At 47.3% G+C, this 23,952-nt stretch overlaps 1 protein-coding gene and 2 long non-coding RNA genes across 5 annotated transcripts in view; 2 read left to right on the top strand and 1 right to left on the bottom strand.

The window, feature by feature from the left end:
• The window catches only part of LOC128346528 (uncharacterized), a 162,777-nt gene that overhangs the window by 33,719 nt on the left and 105,106 nt on the right, over positions 1 to 23,952 (top strand). The window lies entirely within an intron of this gene.
• On the bottom strand, positions 10,579 to 22,457 carry LOC128346524 (uncharacterized). Of its 3 annotated transcripts, XM_053299958.1 has the most exons (10): positions 21,956 to 22,457; positions 15,326 to 15,608; positions 14,522 to 14,608; positions 13,202 to 13,318; positions 12,985 to 13,064; positions 12,498 to 12,638; positions 12,327 to 12,410; positions 11,598 to 11,701; positions 11,130 to 11,202; positions 10,579 to 10,752 (listed from the first exon to the last, which is right to left on the bottom strand). In XM_053299958.1, exons 2-7 carry the CDS (start codon positions 15,440 to 15,442, stop codon positions 12,329 to 12,331), a joined length of 624 nt encoding a protein of 207 aa, XP_053155933.1. In that variant the 5' UTR covers positions 15,443 to 15,608; positions 21,956 to 22,457; the 3' UTR covers positions 10,579 to 10,752; positions 11,130 to 11,202; positions 11,598 to 11,701; positions 12,327 to 12,328. The 3 variants fall into 3 exon arrangements, with proteins under 3 accessions (XP_053155933.1, XP_053155934.1, XP_053155935.1); XM_053299959.1 differs by lacking the exon at positions 21,956 to 22,457 and having other exon boundaries at positions 15,326 to 17,063; XM_053299960.1 differs by lacking the exons at positions 12,498 to 12,638; positions 12,985 to 13,064.
• Positions 21,656 to 23,696, top strand: LOC128346540 (uncharacterized). The gene is made up of 2 exons (XR_008317035.1): positions 21,656 to 22,520; positions 23,265 to 23,696. It is a non-coding gene; the product is annotated as an uncharacterized LOC128346540 (long non-coding RNA).

The following is a 23,952-nucleotide window of genomic DNA, read 5'->3' as shown; positions in this document are numbered from 1 at the left end:
GTGTTTTATGTGTTTTATAAAAGGCATGTATTTAATTAATATTTTTAATATACTGTGACCCTAATGATGTGTTTAGAAAACCAAAGAAACTCCGTTTTTCTTAGAAAACCTCATCTTAACTTAACGTAACCCCAGCCCAGCTCAGGGACATCACTGCCTCTCATGATCAACGTCATTATCTCTCTCCACTCAATTGTATCTATGAAACTTGGTTCTCACAAGGTTCTCACTGTTTTTTGCTGACAGTTAAGAAAACAGGATTTAACCAAATGAGGAGTAATCACCAGATGAACAATGAATCATTCGCATGCGTACTAGATACTTAGACCACCATTTTATTGTCACGTATACTGTGTCTAGGGTGTCAGCATCATTCAGATTGTTTGTATGAATGTAACCAAACTGCAATTGGTTAGAGAGCGTGAGCCTATTGATTACCTATTGCTAGACTGCAGTAGCAATAAAGCCTCTAAATGATCCCCACTGAGTCTGTCTGATTGACTAAGAGGCGGACCCAGAGACGAACCATGTTCACATCACTAATATACTGTGGAGACAAAGGGGGCCCACCCACAACTACAAGGCTATCATTTACTGTGGAGTGTTAGAATTCAGCAAGGAATTCCGCAGCATGCTCCCCTTGCAGTAAGAAAACGCTCTGCAATGATGTCTCTGGGACCGTTTGCTCTGGGCTGGGGCTCTGTAGCTGCTGTCTACTCTTCAGAAGCCCAAGGCCTACTTCTTATCCCTGGATCTTATAAGTCCTGCCTGGCAAGTGCTGCTTCTTTTGCACCAGATCAGGCTTAATAAGGGTGACTTCTGCCCCTCCAGCCCACCACCTCGTCATCACTCAGTCCCACAGGTTCCATATAATCCCTGTTCAATTCCTCCTGCCCCTTCCAAATCTGCGACCCCCTGGCTGGGCCTACAGGAAGTGCCTCCTCTGAGACAGGGTTCTCTGGGGAGCTTTGTTCAGTGGCTTGACTTGGAAAAAGAAAAAAAGAAATGGGATGGGATGGAAAAGAAAAAACATAAATCTGGATCACTGAAACGCAAAGAGCGACAAGAAGCAGAAAGGCAGGAATCAGCCAAGCGATGCAGGTCTATTACCGATTTTATAATACCACAACCACCATCCACATCAATGTCCAGTTCCACCACAAATAATCAAGAAGCAAGAAACAATACTCATGGTGATGGTGCATGAGGGACCAATGTTCTGACCCAGTATAAAGCAGCTTCCAATTGATGTGTTTTAGTAAACCAAAGCTACTCCATTTTGTTAGTAAACCAAAGAAACTCCCTTTTGAAAGCTAAAAAGCTCTAACTTAGAGAAACCTCAGCAAAGCCCAAGGACACAAACTCTGCAACATTGCTTTAACAATAGCTGCTACTACTCTTATCTCTCTAGCTCGCATAGTAGCAATTGTAATGCCATGAGAAACGCTTGAAATGCTAACACTGAAGAAAGAGCGGATCTAACCATATTAGGGAAATCACCTGATGGACGATAGTCAAGTCACGCATGCGTGCTTGAAAGGGGTTAGGTCACAGTTGCTATGTGCATTAGGGTCAAGAGCCTTTTTGCATTCATGTTGTTGTTTGTATAAAAGAACATCTCTAGCTGTAACTCATTGTATTCAGTGTGAAGCGTGAGCTGCATTTGGTACCTTGCTATCGCGAAGCAATAAAGCCTCTGATTGATTCCCTTGAGTCTGTTTGATTGGCTAAATGCGGACCCAAGTCGAGCCGGGTATTCACATCACTATGATCCTGTGCATGCTTATTCCCTGCTCTCTTACCTGGCTGTTGAGTAGCTTAGTAGGAATATAGGAAGCTGCCTTGTATAGTGTCAAACGGTTTGACACTTTATAAGGCAGCTTCCTATGATGCCGCTGTCAGTACTTTTGTAAATCTATTGTCGTACTTATCAATGATACAAGATTCAGACAAGTTTGATGCAAAAACAAAACAAGAAGCAAATGTTTTACTTCAAAATCTTCTAAAGTATGAAACAATATTGACAGCATTTACTTACTTGTATATATTTGAAACTACAGCCCCGTTATCAAGTTATTTACAGACAAGTGGTTTAGATATGTTTACTGCATGGAGTTTAGTAGATTCAGCTACAACAAGGAACAGAAAAGAACATTTGATAACGTTCACAGCAAGGCACTGGAATTTGTAAACAAATGTAATGACAAAATTTCACAGTTGAATATGGATGAAAATCAAACATTGGAAATTGACTCTTTGGAAACAGCATTGCCAGTTAAGAGGAAGAAAAGAATGGCAGATGAGCTTATAGATGATGAAGGAAATTCCTCAGATTCTCGAGCTGATTTTTGAGTAAATGTGTTTAATCTAATATTGGACTGCATTGTCCAGTCACTAGATTCATGCTTTGTACAACATAAAAAGTTGTATAAAGATTTATCCTGCTTGGACCCAGCAAAGTTTAAAACTATTGCAGAGAAGGGCCTTGAAGATGAAGCACTGGAAGGTATTATTAAGGTGTCTCCACAAATCAGCAAAGATCAAGTAATATTGGAATTGTTTTCTTTTGCTTCGAACATTGCTGTATTAAAGCTATTGCTTAATGATGGTGAGAATATGGATTCCAGTTCAACAAGTATAAAATTTGTAGCACTTGGCCATCGTGAGTACTAAAAATTCTGGCATCCAACAGACTTCATGACAAGGCATATGATATAACCTTTATGAACTTTATAAAGTCATCAGCAACACTATCAGTTACTCAAGTCCAATGTGAGGGTACATTTTCCAAGCTAAATATCATAAAGACAAGACTAAGAAATTCACTGTCTGAGAACTTGGAATCATACATGTTGCTATCCATTGAAAAGGAATTGTTAGATGAATTGGATGCAGAAGCAATTATTGACAGATTCGCACAATCATCTAGTGAACTCAAACAATTGCTCTTAATATAGTGGACTGCATGAAATATGCTTTTGAACTACCTGTTAATGTGTAAAATGTTCAGCACAAGCAAACTATTTAAAAATATCCACCATTTATTTAAAAAAAATTAAAAATTAAAAATTCAATTATAACAATCTGTACTGTATACTGCCAGTAATATGTACAATATATGTACACTGTAATTTCTAAAAATATACATTTATTTCAGAAAAAAATTAATTGTACCTTTTTTCCTCTTATGTATTTTTGAAAATTTTATTTATTTCTTATAAAAAGTAAATGATAGCCTTATAGTTGTAGGTTGGCCCCCTTTGTCTCCTGGCAACCAATATTTTTAGACCGAGTCTGCCACTGGCAGGGGCTGGGCCGGGAGGACTTGTACTGCAAAACCCACTTGGAGGCCATGCATCAGTCATAGCTGGAGGGGCCAGTATTCAGGTAGAAGAATGAGTTCATGGATGCTGGAGTTGGTCCGTTTGGGTGCAGACCCAAGGAAGAGAAGTCTGGAAATGCCTTGAGTGAAGTGTATGTGCAGGTTTGAAGGGGTGACCTTAAACTTCTCTGAGAATTGGGATGTCTCTTCCAGGTGGAGAGCGAAAGTTTTCTGAACTCTTAACGGCTGAGTCCTCACCAGCTCATTAGGTTTACAAGTAGAGGGAGTTCCCTGTCCTAAAAAGGGTGAGTGGGCAACCCTGAGGGTCAATCTTAAGTGTTGTTTCGCTTTCCACAACTGCTTGGATACCAACATTGCTCGCTATTATAAGCTGAAGCTACATTGTTTCCATAGGGCTGTAGAACTGACAACTGATATTATGGTGAACAGCATAGCCATTGCCTGATGACGTTTGAAGTCTTGGGGAAGTCTGTTTCCTGATGTCTGCTCTTCAGAGTCACAATGGCACCAGCTTCCAGCCTGCCTTTGAACCCCAAAGTGAGTGAAAACATGACACACTTGATGGTGGACTTCTCTCAGGAAAGGCACATGCTCCAGGCTTGAACACTAATTGCCCAGATCCTGAAGGCGGCAACTGCAGAAAGAATCCTAGAGGAGGAAAACCTGGTTACCATAGCTCCAGAGATGACTCTCAGTCTGTTGACACAATAGAAAGGAGGTTAAGTGTTTCTCCCAGACAGAGAAGCAAGCAGCAGGCTGGAATGAAAGAAGAGGAAACAGAGAGAGAGAGAGAGAGAGAGAGAGAGAGAGAGAGAGAGAGAGAGAATGAATCAAAAAGACAAGTCTTTCAATGTAGCAACCAGGAATGAGAGGAATGGTTTTGTTATTGATTCAGGCGCTACCCCAGATTACCTGAATTCCCCTCTATTGTTGATCGATTCAGACAAAAATGACAAACTTGCTGTTTGGGTTGCTGATGGGAACAATAGTTATTCAGCCAGGAGAGGAGCTGCTGAATTGTATTGTAGGCAATTGGATGGGGAAATGGAAAAGATTTTGATCCAAGATGCCCTCTTACTCCCTGATATGGAGAGTAACTTGACCTCTGTGGAACAGGGAGTCAATAAAGGTTGCAAAGTGACTTTGGAGGACAAAGTTTGCTACATCGCCAAAGATGATGATTTCCTTATGATAGCCTATATGCGTAAAGATGTGCTTTTTCAATTGGACTGTGTAACTGAACAGGCCAGGCTTGCAGCCTCATGCAAACACAAGGACTATTCTACCATATGGCCTAAAAGACTAGCACATCGGCAAATACATGTGATAAATGAGCTTGGGGGAAATGGCATTGGGAAGGACTTTAAAGTGGAGTCATGCAAAGAAGCTGCCACAAGGGCTCAGTGTTGCTTACTTAATAAAGGGGTAAGACCCAGCTTTTCTGCACAGAGTCACAGCGTCTGTGATGTATGTTTTACTTTAAATGGAATTGTTGGGAGGTGTGCTCTTCTAGCACACCTGTAGATCATGAAAGATACTTAAGGAGCTTGCCTTTGGGGAGAGGCAGACTTTAGCATCTTTGGAGGCCTTATGTGGCTGGCCTGTGTTGTCTTCCTCACATCTCCTTCGTAGTAATAAAACTGTCTTCCATAAATACGGATTCTTGTGTGTTGGACTCTCTGCTAAAACTTAGGGCACAGCTCAACATTACAGCGTCCTTTGGAACTAATACATTCTGATGTGATAGGAGCATAGGAAGCTGCCATCTCTTGAGTCAGACCACTGGTCCATCTAGCTCAGTATTGTCTACACAGACTGGCAGCGACTTCTGCAAGGTTGCAGGCAGGAATCTCTCTCAGTCCTATCTTGGAGGAGCCAGGGAAGGGACTTGGAACCTTCTGCTCTTCCCAGAGCGGCTCCATCCCCTAAGGGGAATCGCTTACAGTGCTAGTCTCCCATTCATATGCAACCAGGGTGGACCCCAACCTTCTCCCAACCTTGGAGAAGCCGCTGCCAGTCTGTGCAGACAATACTGAGCTAGATGGACCTGTGGTCTGACTCAGTCTATGGCAGCTTCCCATGTGTTCCTAAGTCCTTGCAACTCAGATTGCCAGCCAAAGCAATAGACAAGACACCATCTGAATGATGGATTGGGCACAAACCCTCTCTAAAGCATGTCAAAATGTTTGGATTGAAAGCTTATGCATACGTCCCAAAGGCCAGGAGAAGCAAATTCAATCGCAAATGCGAACTGGGAGTGTTGGTTAGATAGGCACCTAGCCCAAAGGGATAAAGAACCCTTGATCCTACAAATGGAGAGGTCAGGATCTGCAATGTGGTGTCTTTTGACGAGAGACAAGGGCCAACTAGAGGTCATGTGCCAGAACATGTGCCAGGGATGCAGGTGAAAGAGGAACCACGTGAGTGGAGTCTCATGATGCAAAAGCCAGACTGTGAACCCAAAGAATCTGTGCCACAACCAGAAGGAGGTTCAGAAGGGGATACAGATTAGAGAAGGGGCTGCACAGCCTGAGGCAGAACTGAGGCGCTGCCAGAGGCCCCACAAAGGGGTTCCACCAAAAAGGTTCTCGCTTGTGACCAAAGGAGGAGAGCTATAAGAACCCACCACATGTCAAGAGAAAGAAAAGATGCCAGCTGACACAAGGTGAGACATGGAGAAAAGCAGCATTCAAAGGAATTGATTCCCTGCACAAAAATGAGACTTGGAGACTTGTGTCAATACCTGCAGGAAGAAAGACTGTGGGATGCAAGTGGGTCTTCAGAGTCAAGCAGGTTGCTGAAGGGGATGTAGAGTGCTACAAGTCAAGGCAAGTAGCCAAGGGATACTCCCAGATCTATGGTGAGGACTACAATGTGACCTTTGCACCACTTGTGACATACACTTCAATTAGGACACTGCCCCACATGGTGAAACCGAGGAAGACATCTATATGCAATAGCCACCAGGCTGGGAGGTACCTAGAAAGAAGGGGCTGCTTGTGTCCAAACCAGAAAGGAGCATCTATGGCTTCAAACAAGCAGCCAGAGTGTGGAATGAGAAACTAAATCAACTACTACTTAAGGAGGGGTTCATGCAAGGAAAAGCTGACCCCTGCCTATATTCCAGATTCAGAGACAATAGATGGACTTACATCCCAACTTTGGTTGTTGACTTGATAATTACATGTGAGGAAAAAGAAGGCAGCCATGAGACTGGACAGCACCTGAACAAGGAAATAGAGGTGAAGGAACTCGGAAACATCTCCTATTACCGTGACATCCAAATACAAAAGAGAAGGGGATGGGCTATTTCTTTTCCATCAGAAGCAGAAGATAAAGGGTCTTCTCCAATGCCTGAGAGCTTCCTTGGTGCATTGCTAAATAATCACAAACCCGAACAACAGCCTCCTTGAAGTGAATGACCTTGACTGGGTTTGTGCATGTGTACTTGGTGAAATCACAATGCAGCAACCACATTGTAAATCTCCACAAGCCCATTCTAAGGAGACATGGAGAATCCCTTTGCAATTGTCAAGCTGTACACAATGCTTCTAAGTGTTAGCAACATAATGGAGATCAGATCCTAGGAGGCCATTTTCAGCAACAGCTCCCTGGTGACCACCAGTACCAGGCCTGACCTTTCACACTCCGAATTGCTTGAAGAAAAGATTTGCCATACAGTATATGGACAAAGCTTAAGTACACCAAAATATACCTAGGATACCAATAGGGCTTGCTCATTATAAGAGAATAGCAACTCCCGCTTGTATTGTGCCCGCAGAGATGCAGGTCTTTGATTAGAACATTGAAGTCCACTCCCCTCTTCCACAATCAAGCGTGATTTCAGTGCATGACAAGCCACATCAAACAGCTTGAGATGGCCCATGTGCAGCCTGGCTTGCTCTGTACAGGCCTCTGCTACAGGGTAAACTTGTCCCAGGCTACTTAGATGGTCGTGAACATGTTCCAAAGCCCAGCTTTCTAGATCATGTGGAAGTTTTGATGCTGACCATGAAACCTTGATGGAAAGAGAGAGGGGGGGGGAGATATTCAACTCTGCACAAGAGACTCCCATGCTCCTTTGGAATTAGGTCAGAAATTGCACTTACTGTAAAGAAGCTACTATTATTAGTGTTGGAGATGGAGTCCCAGTGCATCAACCTTTTGAACCAGCTCTCCTAATGATTACTTGGGGTATTGGGAGTAGAGGTAGTTAGTGAGGGTCTCCTTACCTGTCCCTTCTTGGCTCTACTCTATGATCCTTGCCTTGACTCCTCAGGTACTTCCAGTCAAGAGTCAGTCCTCTTCCTTTCCTCTTAGAGAGTAAATGGAAACATCTCTCTTTCCCTTCCTATTCATTATGTAGCTGATAGATAGGACTAGGTCTTTCCTATATAAATGTACTTCACCAATAAATCTTTTTACTTTAGATTGTGCAACAATCTCCATGCGTGTTCTTCAAATAACGGCAACAACTAAACTCTGCACTCTACTCTGTAAATGGTGTGGGTAGGTTCCTTTTGGCGCTTTGCTAAATGATGACAAACCCCAACAATTAGTTCTGCTGTGGAATACATAATAAACACACTTCTTTTAGAGATGTGACCACGTTTGTTAAAACACCAGACAGAACAAGTAGTAGTGTCAATCCAGCAGAAAGCAGCATGTCTGGACAACACACTAAACTCAGTGGTGTAAATCCCCAGGAGCGTATCAGAAGAGACCCTTTCATACTGGAATCACAATGGTTTTGTGCAAGTTTCAGCCACAGTAACATGCAGGAAGCCCATGCGCAGGCCTGTGCTGCCAATGGGCAGAGTGGGGTGGGGGGTGGGAGGGCGAGCAGACCCACACACCCTTCTCCTCCACCTTGTAGGCACACTGGTCTATGCAAGCCTCTCACATTGGTGGATGGCACCTAGCAGCCAATGCTGCAACCCACCTCACTTAGTTTAGATTTGGGGAAGAATGTGGCAGCAGCTGGACACCCCCAAAATGAGTTTGTAATCTCCAAAGCCACAAATTCGTCAACACTGTTGCTTTTGCTGTGCACATCTATGAGGTCTAAATCGTGACTGTTGGAAGCTATCCTCTTGAAGGTTAGCTGTGAGGCAGTTGTGATGGCTTCACTGCAAATGAAACTATGTTCTGCCTTCTGACTGAAACGCCTTGTGCATGCCCATGCAGCCATGACCGGCCCGCCAAAGACAGGGTACTTGTTCTATATGCCAGAAGTGGGTGGCTGTGCTGGCATGTCCAGGGGCTGCACGCATATTGCCTCATGCTCATTAAGTGAGGGTCCCCTTCTTGGATGAAAGCATCTATACGATGCGCACCACTCAGGGAAGATGTTCCAGAACAGGAGGGAGAGCAGTCTCATTCAACCCTGTCCTACAACTGCCTGCTGAAAGAGTACCTCGTCCCAGGCTGAAACCTCCCTGGCATAATTTTTTTGGCCTGCTGGAAATGTCTTTTCTCAAGGTTTTTCTAGAGTTCTGGAGTGGGGTGGCCGTCCCTCTTGGAATCCCGCCTGTTTCTAGCAAGAGCATTGTATCCAAAAGAACACCTCGGCCACCCCCATGAATGGCCGTCTTGGCCGGCACTATCCTGTGGGTAAGCCCCTTGCTTGCTGCCATACTGTGTGCAGGTGCTGAATTAACAGCATAGGCCCACCTCTGGGACAGGGGCACATGGACGTCTCCATTTTGTTGTATAAGGGATCAAATGAAGAAGGCAGACAGACTCTCTGTTGCTTCCTATCCAGCCTGCAGAAGCTCTCCGGGCAAGGAGGAAATGGATGGGCAGGGAACTGAGGCCATGCAGGATGGGGGGCACACACACATTCGGCCATGGCTGGGCTGGGAGTTCTCCAGGAACCTTGGCGAGGTTGCATGAAGAGGGCCAGAAAGGGCCAAACGCTATGTACCTCATGGCCATTCAATAGAAGGAAGAGCAGCCGGCACAAACCGCTGGCCTCAGGCATGCCCTGGGCAGGTCACACAGATGACAAGTCCCCTCCCTGGCAGGAACACCGCCTCTTGTTTCTGGAGACTGTGCATCCAGCATGCCATGCACAATTTAAGTTTCCACGTGGGCATGCGCCATCACCCCACCTCCCTTCCAGCCAGAGAGGGATCGCTTTTCAGTAGTGGCTACAGCTTCTTGCCCAGCTGCCCATAATAAGGGATGGGACAAATCCACATTTCCAATGGATCTTAATGGCTGAAAGCAGAATATCTGAGCTCCAAGTTAGGAAATGGGACAGGAAAACCTTGCAACAAATGCTAGTGAGAGCCAATTCACACAGTATTCAAGGGACACAGCTGATGTTTTCCTGAGCTTGAATTCCGCAATGCCCCAATAATATCTGTAAAGAAGAAGCAAAGTAGCCCTAGAGGATGAAGGGGTTTCTTTTCACATTGGCATCGCTGGATGGGCTAGAAAGGGATCTGCTTTACAGGCAAAGCCCGTTATCAGTGGATCTGATATCCGCCCTTTTGCATATCCGTGCTCAGGTAATTGACACCCAACCTCAGCATCCATGGGAAACAAATGGTTAATGTCTTCTTATCGTATGAGGACGACTGGAAGCTTGAGGCAAGATCATGTTGTCCAACCTTTCCCAACCACATTGAGCTTAAGAGGTATTTAAGAACATAAATGTATGGTTAAAACTACTGAGAGGTTCCAAGGTCTCTAGTGCATTTCTCAGGAACTCTTCAGACGGGATCTGACCACATAGCAATGCAGATAGAGAGTGCAACAGTCACCACAGTAACAGATCTCTTACCTGCAACACTAAGAGATCTGTTGTGGAAGGTCTCAGCAGAGTTGCTAGAATCTGGAGATGGCACCACTTTTAAAGCCAATGTATTTTTAGATAGTGCCAAAACTCAGAAGGGAAGCTTGTGTGTGTGGGGTGGTGGGGGACACAAAATGCGAAGAACAAGGTTATACACGGACATACCCAAAAAATTAGACCGTGAGTGTTATGAAATGACCTCAGAGGTTATTTCCAGTCATCCTCATATACCACGGATAGTACTTTCCAGGTTCTGTCCAACAGTGCAAAAAGCAGTGAAGTCCACAGGGAGCACAGAGGGAGCACAGAGTACGTGCATTCTGAGTTGCCGCCATCAGGGGAGATCCTCACAGGGAGATCCTGACAATCATAACAGATCAAAAAGGGGGAGGGGCAAAGAAAATACAAATTAAAATACAAAACCATTTAAAAGTCATTGTTAAAAACAATTATGTAATATGTATGATATGTATTTTTAAAAAAACATATAATTCCTCCAGGCAGATATTTTCCTAGATTTAGGCTGCTAGCATTAAAAAGAAGAGGAAGGAAATGCGGGATGCGACATACTCCTCCTTTTCATGGAAATCCTCTAAGATGAGGCCATCTAAAGAGAAGAGAAGAGATGAGAAAAGATGTATTATTCTGATGTTAATTGACTTAGGTAAGGAGGGACTTATACATCTTGACTAAATGAAGGAACGTTTAATGGGTCAGTTTTTGGCTTGGGATTCCCAAAGCGGAAGGCAAGCATGGCTTCCAGTCTGCGCAGTTTAGCTGCAAGGTCTTTGGCTGCAAGAACCATTTTTACCCCTGTGAGAGGGGTTGGGAGTTTGAGACATGCCCACTCAGGAGGCCTGCCACAGAGAAGTCAGAGCAAAACTTGGGCTCCTTGGACAAATGATGACCTTTGTCGCTCAGGCCTATTCTGGGATTCCAAGGAGACAGTTTTGAGCACCCCAATTCCCTGGAAATTGGCATTACCTTTGATGGTGCTCTGGATGTCATGATGATCCAATTCCTTTGCCTTGCGAAAGAAAACCTTCCATGTGGCCAGCTGCAGAAATAGAGATGGAAATGGTATTTTTCATGTCAATGTGACACCATATCCAAAGCAGCTAAGAATTGAACATGATCCAGTTGGATACAAAGTTGAGGATTTCCAAAGATCTAGCATGGCTCTTCTGGGCATTGGGCAGCTGGAAGAGACACTGGGGGGACCCAGCTCTCTTCTGTTCCTCCTGCCCCTCCTGCTGTCCCCAGGGGCATTCGGTGAACCCCAGTGGAAACAGCCTCTCTCCAGGAATGTGCTGCCAGGCAGCCCCCGTGTGAACAGAGACCACTGGGAGGTCTTCTTCTGAACCTGAAAGCTGACAAGGAGTCCCACAGAGGATGCTGAAGCAGAAGATGAAGCAGAGGATGCTGAAGCCATGTCCACAGCAGGGTACTTACTTCCACATTGGCCGTCTGGCCTCGTGAGCCAGAGCATCAATGTAGGCTTCTCGGCCCAGAGTCTGCAGCCGGGGCTTCTACGGGTTGATGTACTTGTGGAGCTCCTGTGGGTTGAAACAGCATCTCAGTCATTGCACTGGCCTAAATCATCCCTTGCCATGCTACTGAGAGCTAAGCCCGGAAGGAATTTGTCCCACTACAGGAAGATCCCTTGGTTGATGGCCGAAAGGAATCAAAGGATGATCTAATTCCATATAAAAACACACCCCCAATTAAGTTGACAAGATCTTCAATATTTCTGAAGGTTGCTTATGGGAGTGATGTTTTCTCTGTCTTCTCAACCAGTTGGCTTCTAATAGGGAAGGCACCTAGACATATCTTCAGTAAACTAAGAGAATGGGGTCTGCTGCCTCTTTCTGTCAGGCCACGTACGGATGTCGGAGAGGCTAAAGACAGAAGCCCCATTCACACCTTATGTTGCACACTTGGACCACGAGTGGAGAGTGCACAGGTACAGATTTAGACACAGGGACAGCAATTCATACATGATGTTGAATACAGGCACTGCTTGACACTCCCTCTCTGTACCAGGCCTGTGAGGGGCCCGTGCCCAGGTTCACTTTGAAAAGGAACACAACTACAGTCATGCACACACAATCACGTACCAGTGTTCAGACACCTGCATACATCTACTACCTGATGTCTGAATAGGGCTTCCATTTCACTTACCTTCAAGATGCCAATTGTGTCCTGGATAGAGGGGGCATCCTCCAGCAGCCCCCTGAGCATCTTCTTGAAGGATGCCATTTTCTCCTTCAAGGAGGGAAAGAGAAGATAAGTCATGAGTAGGAGACACAACCGGTCTTGAGAATACATCATTGAAAAATCACTGGTACTGACAGTGGTATCACGTTTTCTTCGCAAGAGAAAAAAGGCCAAGAAGAATTTTCCTGGGTCCCTGGGTCCACTTGGTTCAGCCCGGACACCACCACGTTGAGGACTGCTGCCTTGAGACTGAAGGGCATAGGCAGCTTCATTTTGCTGGAGGGAGAAAGATTAGATTTCGTAGTGTGAGTAGGGCTGGAGACCCAGCCAATGGAAGCTCATCTAGGGAAGAGGAACATGGCAACCCAGCAAGCGTCAAAAACAATGACAGGTCTGTGATGGTTTCCCTTCTTTTTTTAAAAAATGACCAATCCCGGTCTGGGGAGGCCTGATTCGCAAAAGGCCGTAGTACTTAAGAAGATTTGTTTCTAAAAGAAAAACTTTCACATCAATGGCCATCTTTTGGGAAAGGGGAGATCCAGTTACAGATCTTGCCTGTTTTGCCACTGCCCTTTCCTGACACAACCCCCTCCTATTTAATCCCCGTGGGCTATAAGCATACGTGAGTTCCGTGACGGTGTCTATGCTTAACCTCAGCAGGAACTCAGGGTCCGGATGCTTCTTGACATCCTCCATAATTTCCTGGCAGAGATCAAAGAGCAGAAGAGATTTGGTCACTACCCACGGACTTCCTTGGGATAGCTCCATCCCCAAACACACACTCTGGACTGAGCCCTCGCTTGGGCATTCTCTTCCATTCTCTGCCGCATCTGACTCACCAGTACGGCTTCCACGGCCTCGTCCTTATCATAGGACAGGAGTTGACCACCCTGCGACCTGACGTCTTTGACATCTTCCGTAACGGCGGACAAGAACTGGGTCCAGACAAGGATGACCTGAAAATTAGAAGCACTGAACTGTTAGTGATGGAAGGACTCTCCGTGCCTTCCTGGAAATGGAGCGGGCACCCTTACTTGGTGGGCTGCTCTCAAATCCTTTCTGGGGACACCACCCGCTCCATGGAATATTCTGCAGCTGCTGCTTCTCAGGGAGAGTGCAGAACTGGGAAAAGGATCAGAGCAGAGAGTGGGTGCTCCCAGATACCGGATGGAAGAAATGCCTCTCACAGAGATGTCTTGAGCTCTGTGGAGGAAGGCGCTCTCCTCAATGGTTCCCTACCTCAGCTCTGTCCACTTCCTCCAGGATAGTTGTCAAACCTGGAAGGGAAGAAGAATTGGAAGGGAGGGGGGATTCAGGACTTGAATTCCCATGAGGAATTAAGCAACGGGAATTCCCTTTCTTGGAATTCAGGCTGGCTTCTGGGCTCCCAAGCTCCAGCTGGCTCACCTTCCCCAAAGAGTCAGCCCCAGTCCCAACCATTCCCCAGGAGCCTGGGGCACCTCCTCACCGATGGTGACTCCGGAGACGGCTGGGGTGCCCCCTGAGGGAGTTGGAGGTGGCGCTGGAGTCGGCTCAACCCACTTGGTTCGTCGCCAGAACCTCTCTATGGGGGGCTTGCCTTTGTTGGAGTCACTCTTGGGGGAGGACTTAAAGAACTTTCTGCAATATTTGCAGACTCTTCGCAGCCTAGAAGAGAGCAGGGAGAAGGTGAGAAAGCGACCCTTAAGCAGACATTGGCAGGAGAGGGGGCCAATGGGGCAGGGAAGAAGTGCAGAACAGGCAGGGCAGCAATACAGGTAGTCCATTAGGCTTCAAGGTGGTGCACCATCCTCCTTCTGGCTGAGGAATTGGGTAGAGACAGGTGCCCCAATGCTTTGGGGCAGAGACCTTTGACATGTGGGGTGCAGTTCTGGTAAGCCCAGCTCAGCCACATTATGTTAGAGCTGGCAAAGGTGCAGAAATGGACCATGAAAGAGCTGAGGGGTGAATGGAAACCATGTAACCAAAAGGCAGACCAGTTTTCAGGCACTGCATGACACCTCCTATCTGTACCAGGCCTGTGAGGGGCCCGTGCCCAGGCTCACTTTAAAAACGAATGCAACTACAGTCATGGACACGTCACAAAATCATGGACCAATGTTCAGACACCTCCACACATGTACTACCTACTGTCTGAATAGGGCTTTCATTGCACTTACCTTCAAGATGCTGATTAAGTTCCAGACAGAGGGGGTGTTCTCCAGCAAAGCCCTGATCATCCTCTGGAGCGCCTCAATGTTCTCGTTCTAGGTGGGGAAGAAAAGATCAGTCATGAATATATGAGTGTCAACCGGTCTTGAGAATGCAACATTGAAAAAGCACTCATGTTTATCGTGGTATTGTGTTTGATTCCAGTTGGGCCAAGAAACCACCAGGACATATGGAAGTGGGAAAGGATGCCCACAATTAACCTGGAACAAGAGCTTATACATTAAATCTCAGAAAAGTAAGAAATCACCTGTGCAGGGAGTCACACCATTTCAAACTTGGTCATTCTTTTGGAACTCTCCCGTTCAGTGTGGGGTCAAATATTCACTTTCCAAAGTCTTTTGGTAACCAGTTCAAACACCTTGAACCAGTTTAGTTACATTTCCTGCAGAATAATATCCACTCTTTAGCTTGCCATGTAACTCTAGAAAAAGACAACCATGGGACTTGACTTGAGAAGAAAGCATCATGCCAGTCTTTCTTTCTGAATGAAACCAATGATGGAATGATGGAACGCCATCTTCTGAATTGGTTACCACTACAGGGCTTTGCTTCTGGTTCCAGTTGGGGCCAACCGGACGATTTTCAGTTTACACTGAATTCTCCCTTCATCATAGAACATATTATGACAAAGCAAAACTGTGGCATCCTTACATAGAAAAGATTCTGAAGTGGTCTCAAATGAGAAAAGGTCCCCGGGAGTGGAAGCAGCAGGAGTTTGTGGCGTAGGAGAAAAAAAGCTCAGTAAAATTTACCTGGGTCCCTGGGTCCAGCTGGTTGACTCTGGACACGGCCACGTGCAGGACTGCTGCTATTAGATTAATTGGCAGAGCTGGCTTCATTTTGCTGGAGGAAGAAATCTTAGATTTCATCGTGTGAGGAGGGCTGGTGATCCAGCTCACGGAAGCTCATCTAGAGCAGAGCATCATGGCAACCCAGCAAGTGTTGGGGAATGTCCTGGGCTGGGTTGAGGAAGGCCCTCTACTCAATGGTTCCTGATCTCCGCTCTTTCTTTCTTCTGCTTTGCAGTACTCAGACCTGGAATGGAAAAAGAAACAGAGAGGGGTGGGACACCGTCTTTTGGAATGAAGGCTGGCTACCATTGATTGGTTACAGCACCAGTCAATAATCCATCAGCAAGACAGCCGGCTTGCTGCCAAATGGCAAAACCTCGCCTGGCTGCTGGGCAAAACTTTGGGGAGGAAGGAATGCTCTGTCACCCATGTCTTGGTCTGTGGAGTCACACCAGTTCACTGGGGATGTGGATGGTAACTGTGCCTGTTGGTGGGGGCTGGCCCACAAGCCCATATTCACTGGGACCCTTAAGGTGCAGGGTAGTGTGGTGGGAAGGGCAGTTTCCTTTCATACAAGATGTGTCTGGCTTGGACGTGAGATTGTAAGCCTGTAAGCATGGCCCCACGTCCCTCTTCAGGTGTGCACTCTCGACTCCCGACCTGGGGCTTTTGGGGCAGGTGGGGCTCAGAGAATTGTTGGAACTGGGACCTTAGCCTCCGTGGAGGGACTTGTTATGTTCACAAACCCCTCATTCGCCTACTGCCAGCTCTCCCAGGGGTCATAGGGCTCTTTTGCTTCTGAGCCCTCCTCCCAGTCTGGCCTCTCATCTTAGGCCACCTGCCTGTTATAAATCCCCCAGCAGACAGAGCAATCTTTGTGAGATCTCAGGTTTGGCCAAGATCTCGTCTCCAAGCCTCCCCGAGGTCTGGCGGGAAGTTGGCGAAGTCCCGCGGGAGCTGGAGCTGGAGCTGGCAGTATGTGACAGTTTCTTTCCAGAACCTCCCTTTGGGGGACTTGCCCTTCATGGAGTCACTCCTGGGGGAGTTCCTGCGGAGCCATCTGCAAAAGCTGCAGGCTCTTCACAGCCCACTACTGGGACACTCCCTCCCTCCCCCATAATGGAGCTAGAAAAGGGTGCAGGATTTCCATCTAAGTTTGTAACTTCTTTTTTAAAAAAAACTTGGACTGTTCTTGACCTTCCACACTCATCTCCAGCCAGCAGCATCCTCCCTCCCTCCATCCCTCGCTTCTTCTGGGTCTCTTCCTCTCCAAGCACAGGAACGAGAGCCAGTGGAAGTGAGGGGCGGAGAGACCTGCTGTTACTAAAAGCAGAGAGTCTGGGGGGAGCCAGGCAGATGCTCGGAGTTTCCTTCCGCTTGGGGCATCAGCTCTTGGCTTGGAGGGAGGGAGGGAGGGAGGGAGAATCCTGCTGCCACCACTGCCACCCCCACCAGCTGAACAACGCAGCAGTGAGTGAAGAAGAGGAAGAATGGAGAAGGCCCAGCAGCCACCGATGTGCTCTACGCTGCCTCCTGGTGGGCATGCTGGTGACTGCTGTCAGTAGGTCAACCCAAAGTTAGGGTTGAATATTTCCTGGGTCAGAAGGTCAATCCTAAGTTACTAGTCCAGGAAAAATTCAACCCTAACGTTTTTGCTGTTGTTTCTGGGTCAACACACCCCACCCCACCCCACTCCACACACACCACAACTCAAGAAAGGCAGGCACCCAAATTCTGCCTTTCTGCACCTAAGATCCAGCAAAACCAGATAGTTAGCAATAGGACTGAAAGCATATTATCAACACTGCTGAGAAATGAAAGTCACATATTTCCCTCAGACAAGAAGACTTTTTTCTTCTCTTCATGGCACTTCCCAGTTATACGCTACAACAGCAGTAAAATGCTTCGGCTTGGGCAGATAGCACTGAAAAGGGAAATAAAGGATTGAAGCTGTTTGTTGCACAAAGCCACCAGCAGGGGGAGCAGTCTTATTAGCTTGCTCAAGGAAAACCCCACAATAGGAAAATACAGCTATTTTTGTGTGGCACACATGCAACATTATAGGACTGTAAAACAGCAATAAAACCACAAAGAAGACATTGGAAATGTGAATGGCACCTTGCTGACAGTCGGAAGGAAAAGGCTGACCAATGGGAAGACTACTCCTCCCAGAAAACCAACGCAGAGACTAGATCTCACCATATGTAATTCTATCTGGCTCAGTCGGGCAATGGACTGAAATGACTCTGACACAATTAAAAAGAAATCATTAAAAACCACCTGATTTCCCAATTGCTCTGTGGGTTGAGTGGTGGGTAGCACCCATCATGCTCAACCCGCTCTGGTGCCCCCGGAAGTCAGTTATTTATTTATTTATTTGAAACATTTAATATACGCCCACTCAGAAGACTCCGGGTGGTGCACAAAAACATGCAGACAAGGCAACATTAAAAATTACATTCTAAATTAAAAACTAAAGTAACTAACAAAAAACAAATAAGTAAAATACAGGGAAAAAGCCTGGTGAAAAAGAAAAGTCTTCAATAGAGATTTCAAGATCAGTAAGGAAGGAGCTAGACAGATCGGAAGGGGAAGAGTGTTCCAAAGAAGTGGGGCAGCAACCAAAAAGGCCCTTTCCCGGGTCCTAGAGCCCCAAACCTCTCGGAAATGAGGGACCGACAAAAGGGCCATCTGAGATGAACTAACTGAATGGGATGTAACTGGAAAGGGTCTGTAGGTAGACAGGCGCCAAGCCCTGCAAGGCTTTGAAGGTCAGAACCAGGACCTTAAATTGAGCTCGGAAGTGAATAGGCAACCAGTGCAATGACTGCAGGAGAGGTGTTACCCCGTCATATTTTCTGCCACAGTCCCTTTCTCTCCACAACACCATCTCACACACAGACCACCAAACCAGAGCTCTAGGAAGGAAGGAAGGCAGGAAGGCACCCAAATACTGCTTTTGTCCATCTGTGATCCAGGAAAACCAGATCGTTATTACACTCAGTGCAGAGAAAAGCACATCACAAAATCAAACCTCTTTCCCTCTCCTGAGGCACAGCATGGAGGAGAAAACCCCCCAACCAAATCATCCTGGAGAAGAACGTGAGAGTTCCACTGGGTAGGAACCTGCAAAGGGATCAGGTGTTCAGGTAGGTCAGGTAGGTCCAGCTCAAGCTGCCTCTCTTTCAGCATATGCTGAGCCTTTTCACCCCGGTGGAAATGGCCGACTAACTTTTGGCACTTCTCCACAAGAGCTGCCATGGGAGCAGCAGGGACCCATAGCCAGGGGATTTCCCAGGGTGTACATTGAGGCTGGCTATGGGCCTGATTAGGGCCTTTGTGGTGGGAGCCCCCTATTGCAAGTGCCCTTCGCATCCTGGAGGCTTGGGATCAGGAGCAGCTGCTGCTGCTAGCCGAGGGCACACCAGGCCTATTGCTGCCAGCAGGAGAAAGGACCCCCAGGTGAAAGGGGTCGCAGGTGCAACAACATCACCATAGTCCCAAGACGCTTGGGGTCCTTTTCCCTGCTGACCCATGCCCTGCAGTAGGTGCAGACAGCATGTACAGGGTCACTAAGGCAGAACTTGAAGTGATCCCACACCAGGCTGCCACCATGCTCACTGGCCCGTGGGTGGTGAGGCTGCTGGTTCCTTCGGGGACCCCACCATCACAACTGAAGACCCACATTGCTAAGGGGGATTGGGGGCATGGTGAGACTGATCTCCAAGCGAGACCACTCTGGTTGGGCTAGTAGCCAAAGCAGTCGGCACCTCCTCCACAACATGTATTCAACATCAGTCAGTCCCTGCCCATCCCTTTGGCTAGTGCACACAGAGAGATGCAGCAAGTTCTCATCATCACTGGCAGGAAGCAAGCAGCCTGGCCTCTGTTGGAGGGTTTCCTTGTCTCGGGTTCAGGATTACATGTCAAAAGGATCTTCACTTTCAAAGACTCTTCTAATCGGAGGCACCTTCAGCAAGTTTCAGGTCTAGATGCAAGTGCCTTACAGTTCTGTGTCCCCCTTGTGAGGAACAAGCAGGGCCGGTGCTACTGTTAGGCCAACTAGGCAGCAGAGTGCAGACCTCAGACCTCAGGGGGGCACAGAGTGTAGAGTGTCAATCTGTTTGCCCAGGGCACCAAGGAGTCTGGCACCGACCCTGGAAACAAGTGCACCAACATCCTACTGTTGGTTTTTTCCGCCAGTTAAATTGTCTTCAACATGTTCCAAAGCCCAACTTTCTAGGCCATATGGAAGTTTTGATGCTGTCCATGAGATGTATTTGACATTACGAGAGGGAGGGAGAGATTAACCTCTTCATTTGTCTCTGATCAGGAGACTTCTGTGCTCCTTTTGAATAGGGATGTGCACGAACCGGTTTGGAGGCCATGTTGGAAGCTTCCGAACTGGTTCGGAGCAGGACTGGTCCGGTGGTCCGGCACCGAGGGGGGGTCTACCTTTAAGGGCGGGGGAGAGAACTTACCCCTCCCGCCACTCTTCCCCCTTCGGCGCTGCAGTTTAAAGCAAAGTTTTTGGGGTGGCAGCGTTCCTCGCTGCTGCCCCTGCCCCCGTCGTTGCCCGGAAGTCTCCGTAAGAGCAGCACGCATGTGTGTGTGTGGCTAACTGGGTGCCCGCAGAGCACAGTAGGGTGCTTTATTTCACTCTTCTAAATGTCCTTGGGCCCTTTCCCCAGCAATTTTTGCATTGACTTAATGCCTTGGTATATGCCGTTTCCGAATCGGTGGTTGCGGTTGTAGTGGAGAATGGAACCCCCCCACGGATACTGAGGTCCGCCTGTATATCCCTTCCTTGAGTGGAATGGGATCCAGCCACAGACAAGTGACAAGCACACTCTTCCAGAAACATACAAATTGGGACTGAGTGTTGAGACAGTGCAGTAGAAGACTAACAAGAAGTCTGCAATGGGGAAGTGACTGAACAGGTGCAGCTTGACACACCTGCTCACATAGGCGACAAGGAGAAGGAATGGCCAACTTCTGCATCCTATATCTGTCCACACTGGAGCCAGTGTGGTGTAGAGTTGGACTAGGACTGGGGAGAGCCGAGTTCATGTTAGACGTTGTTGATTTATTTTTACCCATAATAGGTAAAACAGCAGAGCACTAAGGAATGAGCAGACGCTCCAGTTCCAGAGTAGGTAGCAGAGGATGGTTTGGATATTGCAGCTATTTAGAGAACATACATGGAGATCCTTGTATGACTAAACACTAAATATGTATTGGTTAAATACACTTAGATAGGAAAGACCTATCTCTAATCTAAGACTACATAATGGATAGGTAAGGAGAGAGAGAGAGAGAGATGTTCCCATCTGCTCTCTAGGAGGAAAGGAAGGATTGTGACTCAGCCCAGGAAGTGCTGCAGAGTCAGTTCAGGGGTCATAGAGTAGGGACAGATAGGGAGACCCTGACTCAGGATGCCCCTAGTGGTCATTAGGACAGTTGGTGCAAAAGGTCGATGCACTGGAAGTTCATCTCCTACAGTTCAAATCCCTGTTCAGCCATGAAGCTCATTGGGCGACTCTGGGCCAGTCACTTATTCCTCAGCCTAACCTACCTCACAGTTTTCTTGTGAGGGTAAACCTGACCACGTACACCGCTTCAAACACAGGAAGCAATGAAGAATCCACCTTCCCTTTTGATCAAGCCCCCAAAAGGTCAACCAAACCGACGGAAAGCAGCTCTCATCAAGGAGGTGGCTGCACCGCTGCTGACCCACCAGGCATGGGCAGGGCCTTGATGGGTGCTCAGCAACTCCCCTGTGTTTGCGATGCTGGGAAGTAAGCAGAACCAGGGAGTTTCATTACGCTCCTGGTGGGCTTTGGGGGGTGGGGGGTGGCACAAGCCCTGCAGATCTGGACTCCTGGAAACATTTGTCCATCCAGGGCAATCTCAGAATCAAGATTCGGATGACACTAGTGTTAGTCTAAAGGTCTCGCAGAAGTCGAGATGTGGTAACTTCAATCAATGGACAGCTCGGGCTTCACGGAGACTTCCCATCTTCGGTCTTGTCTGTGCCTTCCATCCTCCTCCTAGTTATCTACCTCTGGGATGGATGGTTTGTCCCCACCCCCCTAAGAAACCCTTTAAAACATACCAGGACGGCAACACGGATTCAGCACAAGGCATTCGCTGCCCACAGTTCTGGCTGGTGCACACAGAGAGAGGCAGCAAGGAGGACTCACCATCCCTCAGGCAGGAAGAAGCCGGTCTTTCCAAGCCAGATCCCTTTCCTCCTGGGTGTGTGTCAGGACTCCTGCCAGAGGCCCAGGGGGAGCGGGGAGGAGTTCCCTCACTGGGGTGGGATCCTTGCCCGGAAGGGATTCCCAGGAGGCTGCTGCCACCATCCACTTTATTATTTTGATGTGGGGAAACACGCTCCCCATATCCGGTGCCTGGGGGTGGGGGATTAAGGGGCCAAACCCTCCCCAAAGGGCTGAGCAGTCCTCGGCCTCCAAAGGCAGGTGCCGAAGGCAGACCCAGAGCAGCCAGGATTTCTTTTCGGATTCCAAGGAAAAGCGGTGCAGCAAGAACTTTTCACCAAAGAGATGACCAGAGAGAGGTCTCAGTAACCTGGCAATGCAGATCCCCAGCGATCCATACAGAAGAGCCACTTCCCTCCGGAGGCCTTGCACGGATGTCCTGCTCCTTCTTCCTCACAGCCTGCGGCCTTCTTCCCAGCTCCCCAGCAGCTCTCGGCCTGCTTCTTCCTCGGGGTCCTCCTCCTCCTCCTCCTGGGACAGACTCACCAGGAGACCAGAGCTTCTGCTGGGGGTGGAGTCAGGAATCCCGCCCGCTCCTCTGAGCTGGTCCCTTTGATTTGGCTCTAAGCGAGGCCTAGTCCTCCCTCCAGTCCTTACACTGTAATGCTACATTGTGCGTTATCACCTCTTCAGGATGACTAGTCCTCATTGTCCTAGATGTCACTGACTGCAGATGCCTCCCTAGCTGAGCAATTAGCTGGCCAGCAAGATTCCTGGGAAGAGGCAAAGGGTGCCCTAACAGCTCATCCAGAGAGAGGAGGGGGGTTTCGTTTGGTTGTGTAGCACCAGCCTTTCCAATCACACAGTCACAATTGTTGGAGATGGAGTTCCAGTGTCACCCCAGCTAACTTGGCAAAGCGGCGCCTTTTAACATGGTGATTCTCTTTATTTAAGAGGGGGAGAGTAACTGGCCTTATCCACCGCTAGCACAGTACCTCCAGTAACTATTGCTGTTGTCTGTCTTATGTTTATTTTAGATTGTGAGCTCTTTGGGGACGGGGAGCCATATTGTTGGTTTGTTTATTATTTCTCTGTGTAAACCGCCCAGAACCATTTTTGGAAGGGCGGTTTGGAAATTGAATGAATGAATGAATGAATGAATGAATGAATTTTTGGAGATGGAGTTCCAGTGCATCGACCTCTTGCACCAACTATCCTCATGATGACCACTCAGGGCATTGGGAGTAGAGGTCGTGCGTGGGGGTCTCCCTCAACTGTTCTGCCTGCCTCTACTCTATGACCCCTGATCTGACTCTTCCGCACTTCCTGTGCTGATGAGTCATAATCCTTCCTTTCCTCTTAGAGAACCAATGGAAACATCTGTCTCCCTCCTTACCTATTCATTATGTCATCCTTTAGATTAGGGTTAGGCTTTCCTATCCAAGTGTACTTCACCAATCAATGCTTAGTATTTAGTTCTACAAGAATCTCCATGCGTTTTCTTTAAAGAGCTGCAACAACTAGACCATCCTATGCTACCTACTCTGGAACGGGAGTGTGTGCTCATTCCTTAGTGCTCTGCTGCTTTACCTACTGGGGGTGAAAATTAACAACCTCCAACAACAATCACTGACGTCTGTGTTCTAAATTGCTTCCTCTTTTATTTTTCTTCCCTGCAGAAAATGTATGGAGGCTAGAAAAGTGAGGTTCCCTTGACATTTGCATGAGTGGGAAAGGCAGAAACAAGAGTGGGAAAGGCAGAAACAAAAGGCAGAAACTGGACAGACACTACCCAATCAATCAGGGCGTCCAGAAGGAAGGGCACGGCCTGCTCCCCACCCGTTAAAATGTTGAAAATTGATCTTTATGGAAGGAGCGGAGGCAGCAGTGCCCAGGCTGACGCCTTGCTTGCACATGGTCCAAGCGATGTGCTTGCATGGTGGCCCGTTTGAAGAACTACCCCAAGAGAGAGAAAATAAGATTCCAAGAGCAGAATTACATTATCAATTGATTTATTTTATTTAACGTATTTATGTACCACCCAAAACTTATGTCTCTGGGAGGCTTACAATAAACAGTACACATTATATAAAAATAAAACATTAAAATAATGTATTGTCCTTGGTATGAAAATGTGAAAGACACGAATTTTTTGTATGATACTGAAAACAAAATCCCGCAATTAATACATCCTTTATTGGGTCTTTCTGGCAAAATGAAGGGAGCATCTCAGAATGGAAAACTTCTTCTGGCCATGACTTCCTGATGGGGGAAAGAAGGGCTGGATAAGGGCCACAACAGGTGGTTGTGTCTTATAGACAGGTCAGTCGAGTTGAATGACGTCTTCCCATTCATCAGTGGGCCAGA

Source organism: Hemicordylus capensis, chromosome 2, assembly GCF_027244095.1.
Source record: "Hemicordylus capensis ecotype Gifberg chromosome 2, rHemCap1.1.pri, whole genome shotgun sequence".
Classification (NCBI taxonomy): Eukaryota; Metazoa; Chordata; class Lepidosauria; order Squamata; family Cordylidae; genus Hemicordylus; species Hemicordylus capensis.
This window is presented reverse-complemented; position numbering and strand designations above follow the sequence as displayed.

Coding starts and splice junctions, on each gene's coding strand:
- LOC128346524 (XM_053299958.1), bottom strand. CDS start 15,442: ATGAAATCTAAGATTTCTTCCTCCAGCAAAATGAAGCCAGCTCTGCCA. Junction 13,319..14,521: donor ACTTAATCAGCATCTTGAAG/GTAAGTGCAATG, acceptor TCTAATTTTCAG/GTCATCCTTGTCTGGACCCA. Junction 12,411..12,497: donor GAAGAAAACGTGATACCACT/GTCAGTACCAGT, acceptor CCCTCCTTGAAG/GAGAAAATGGCATCCTTCAA.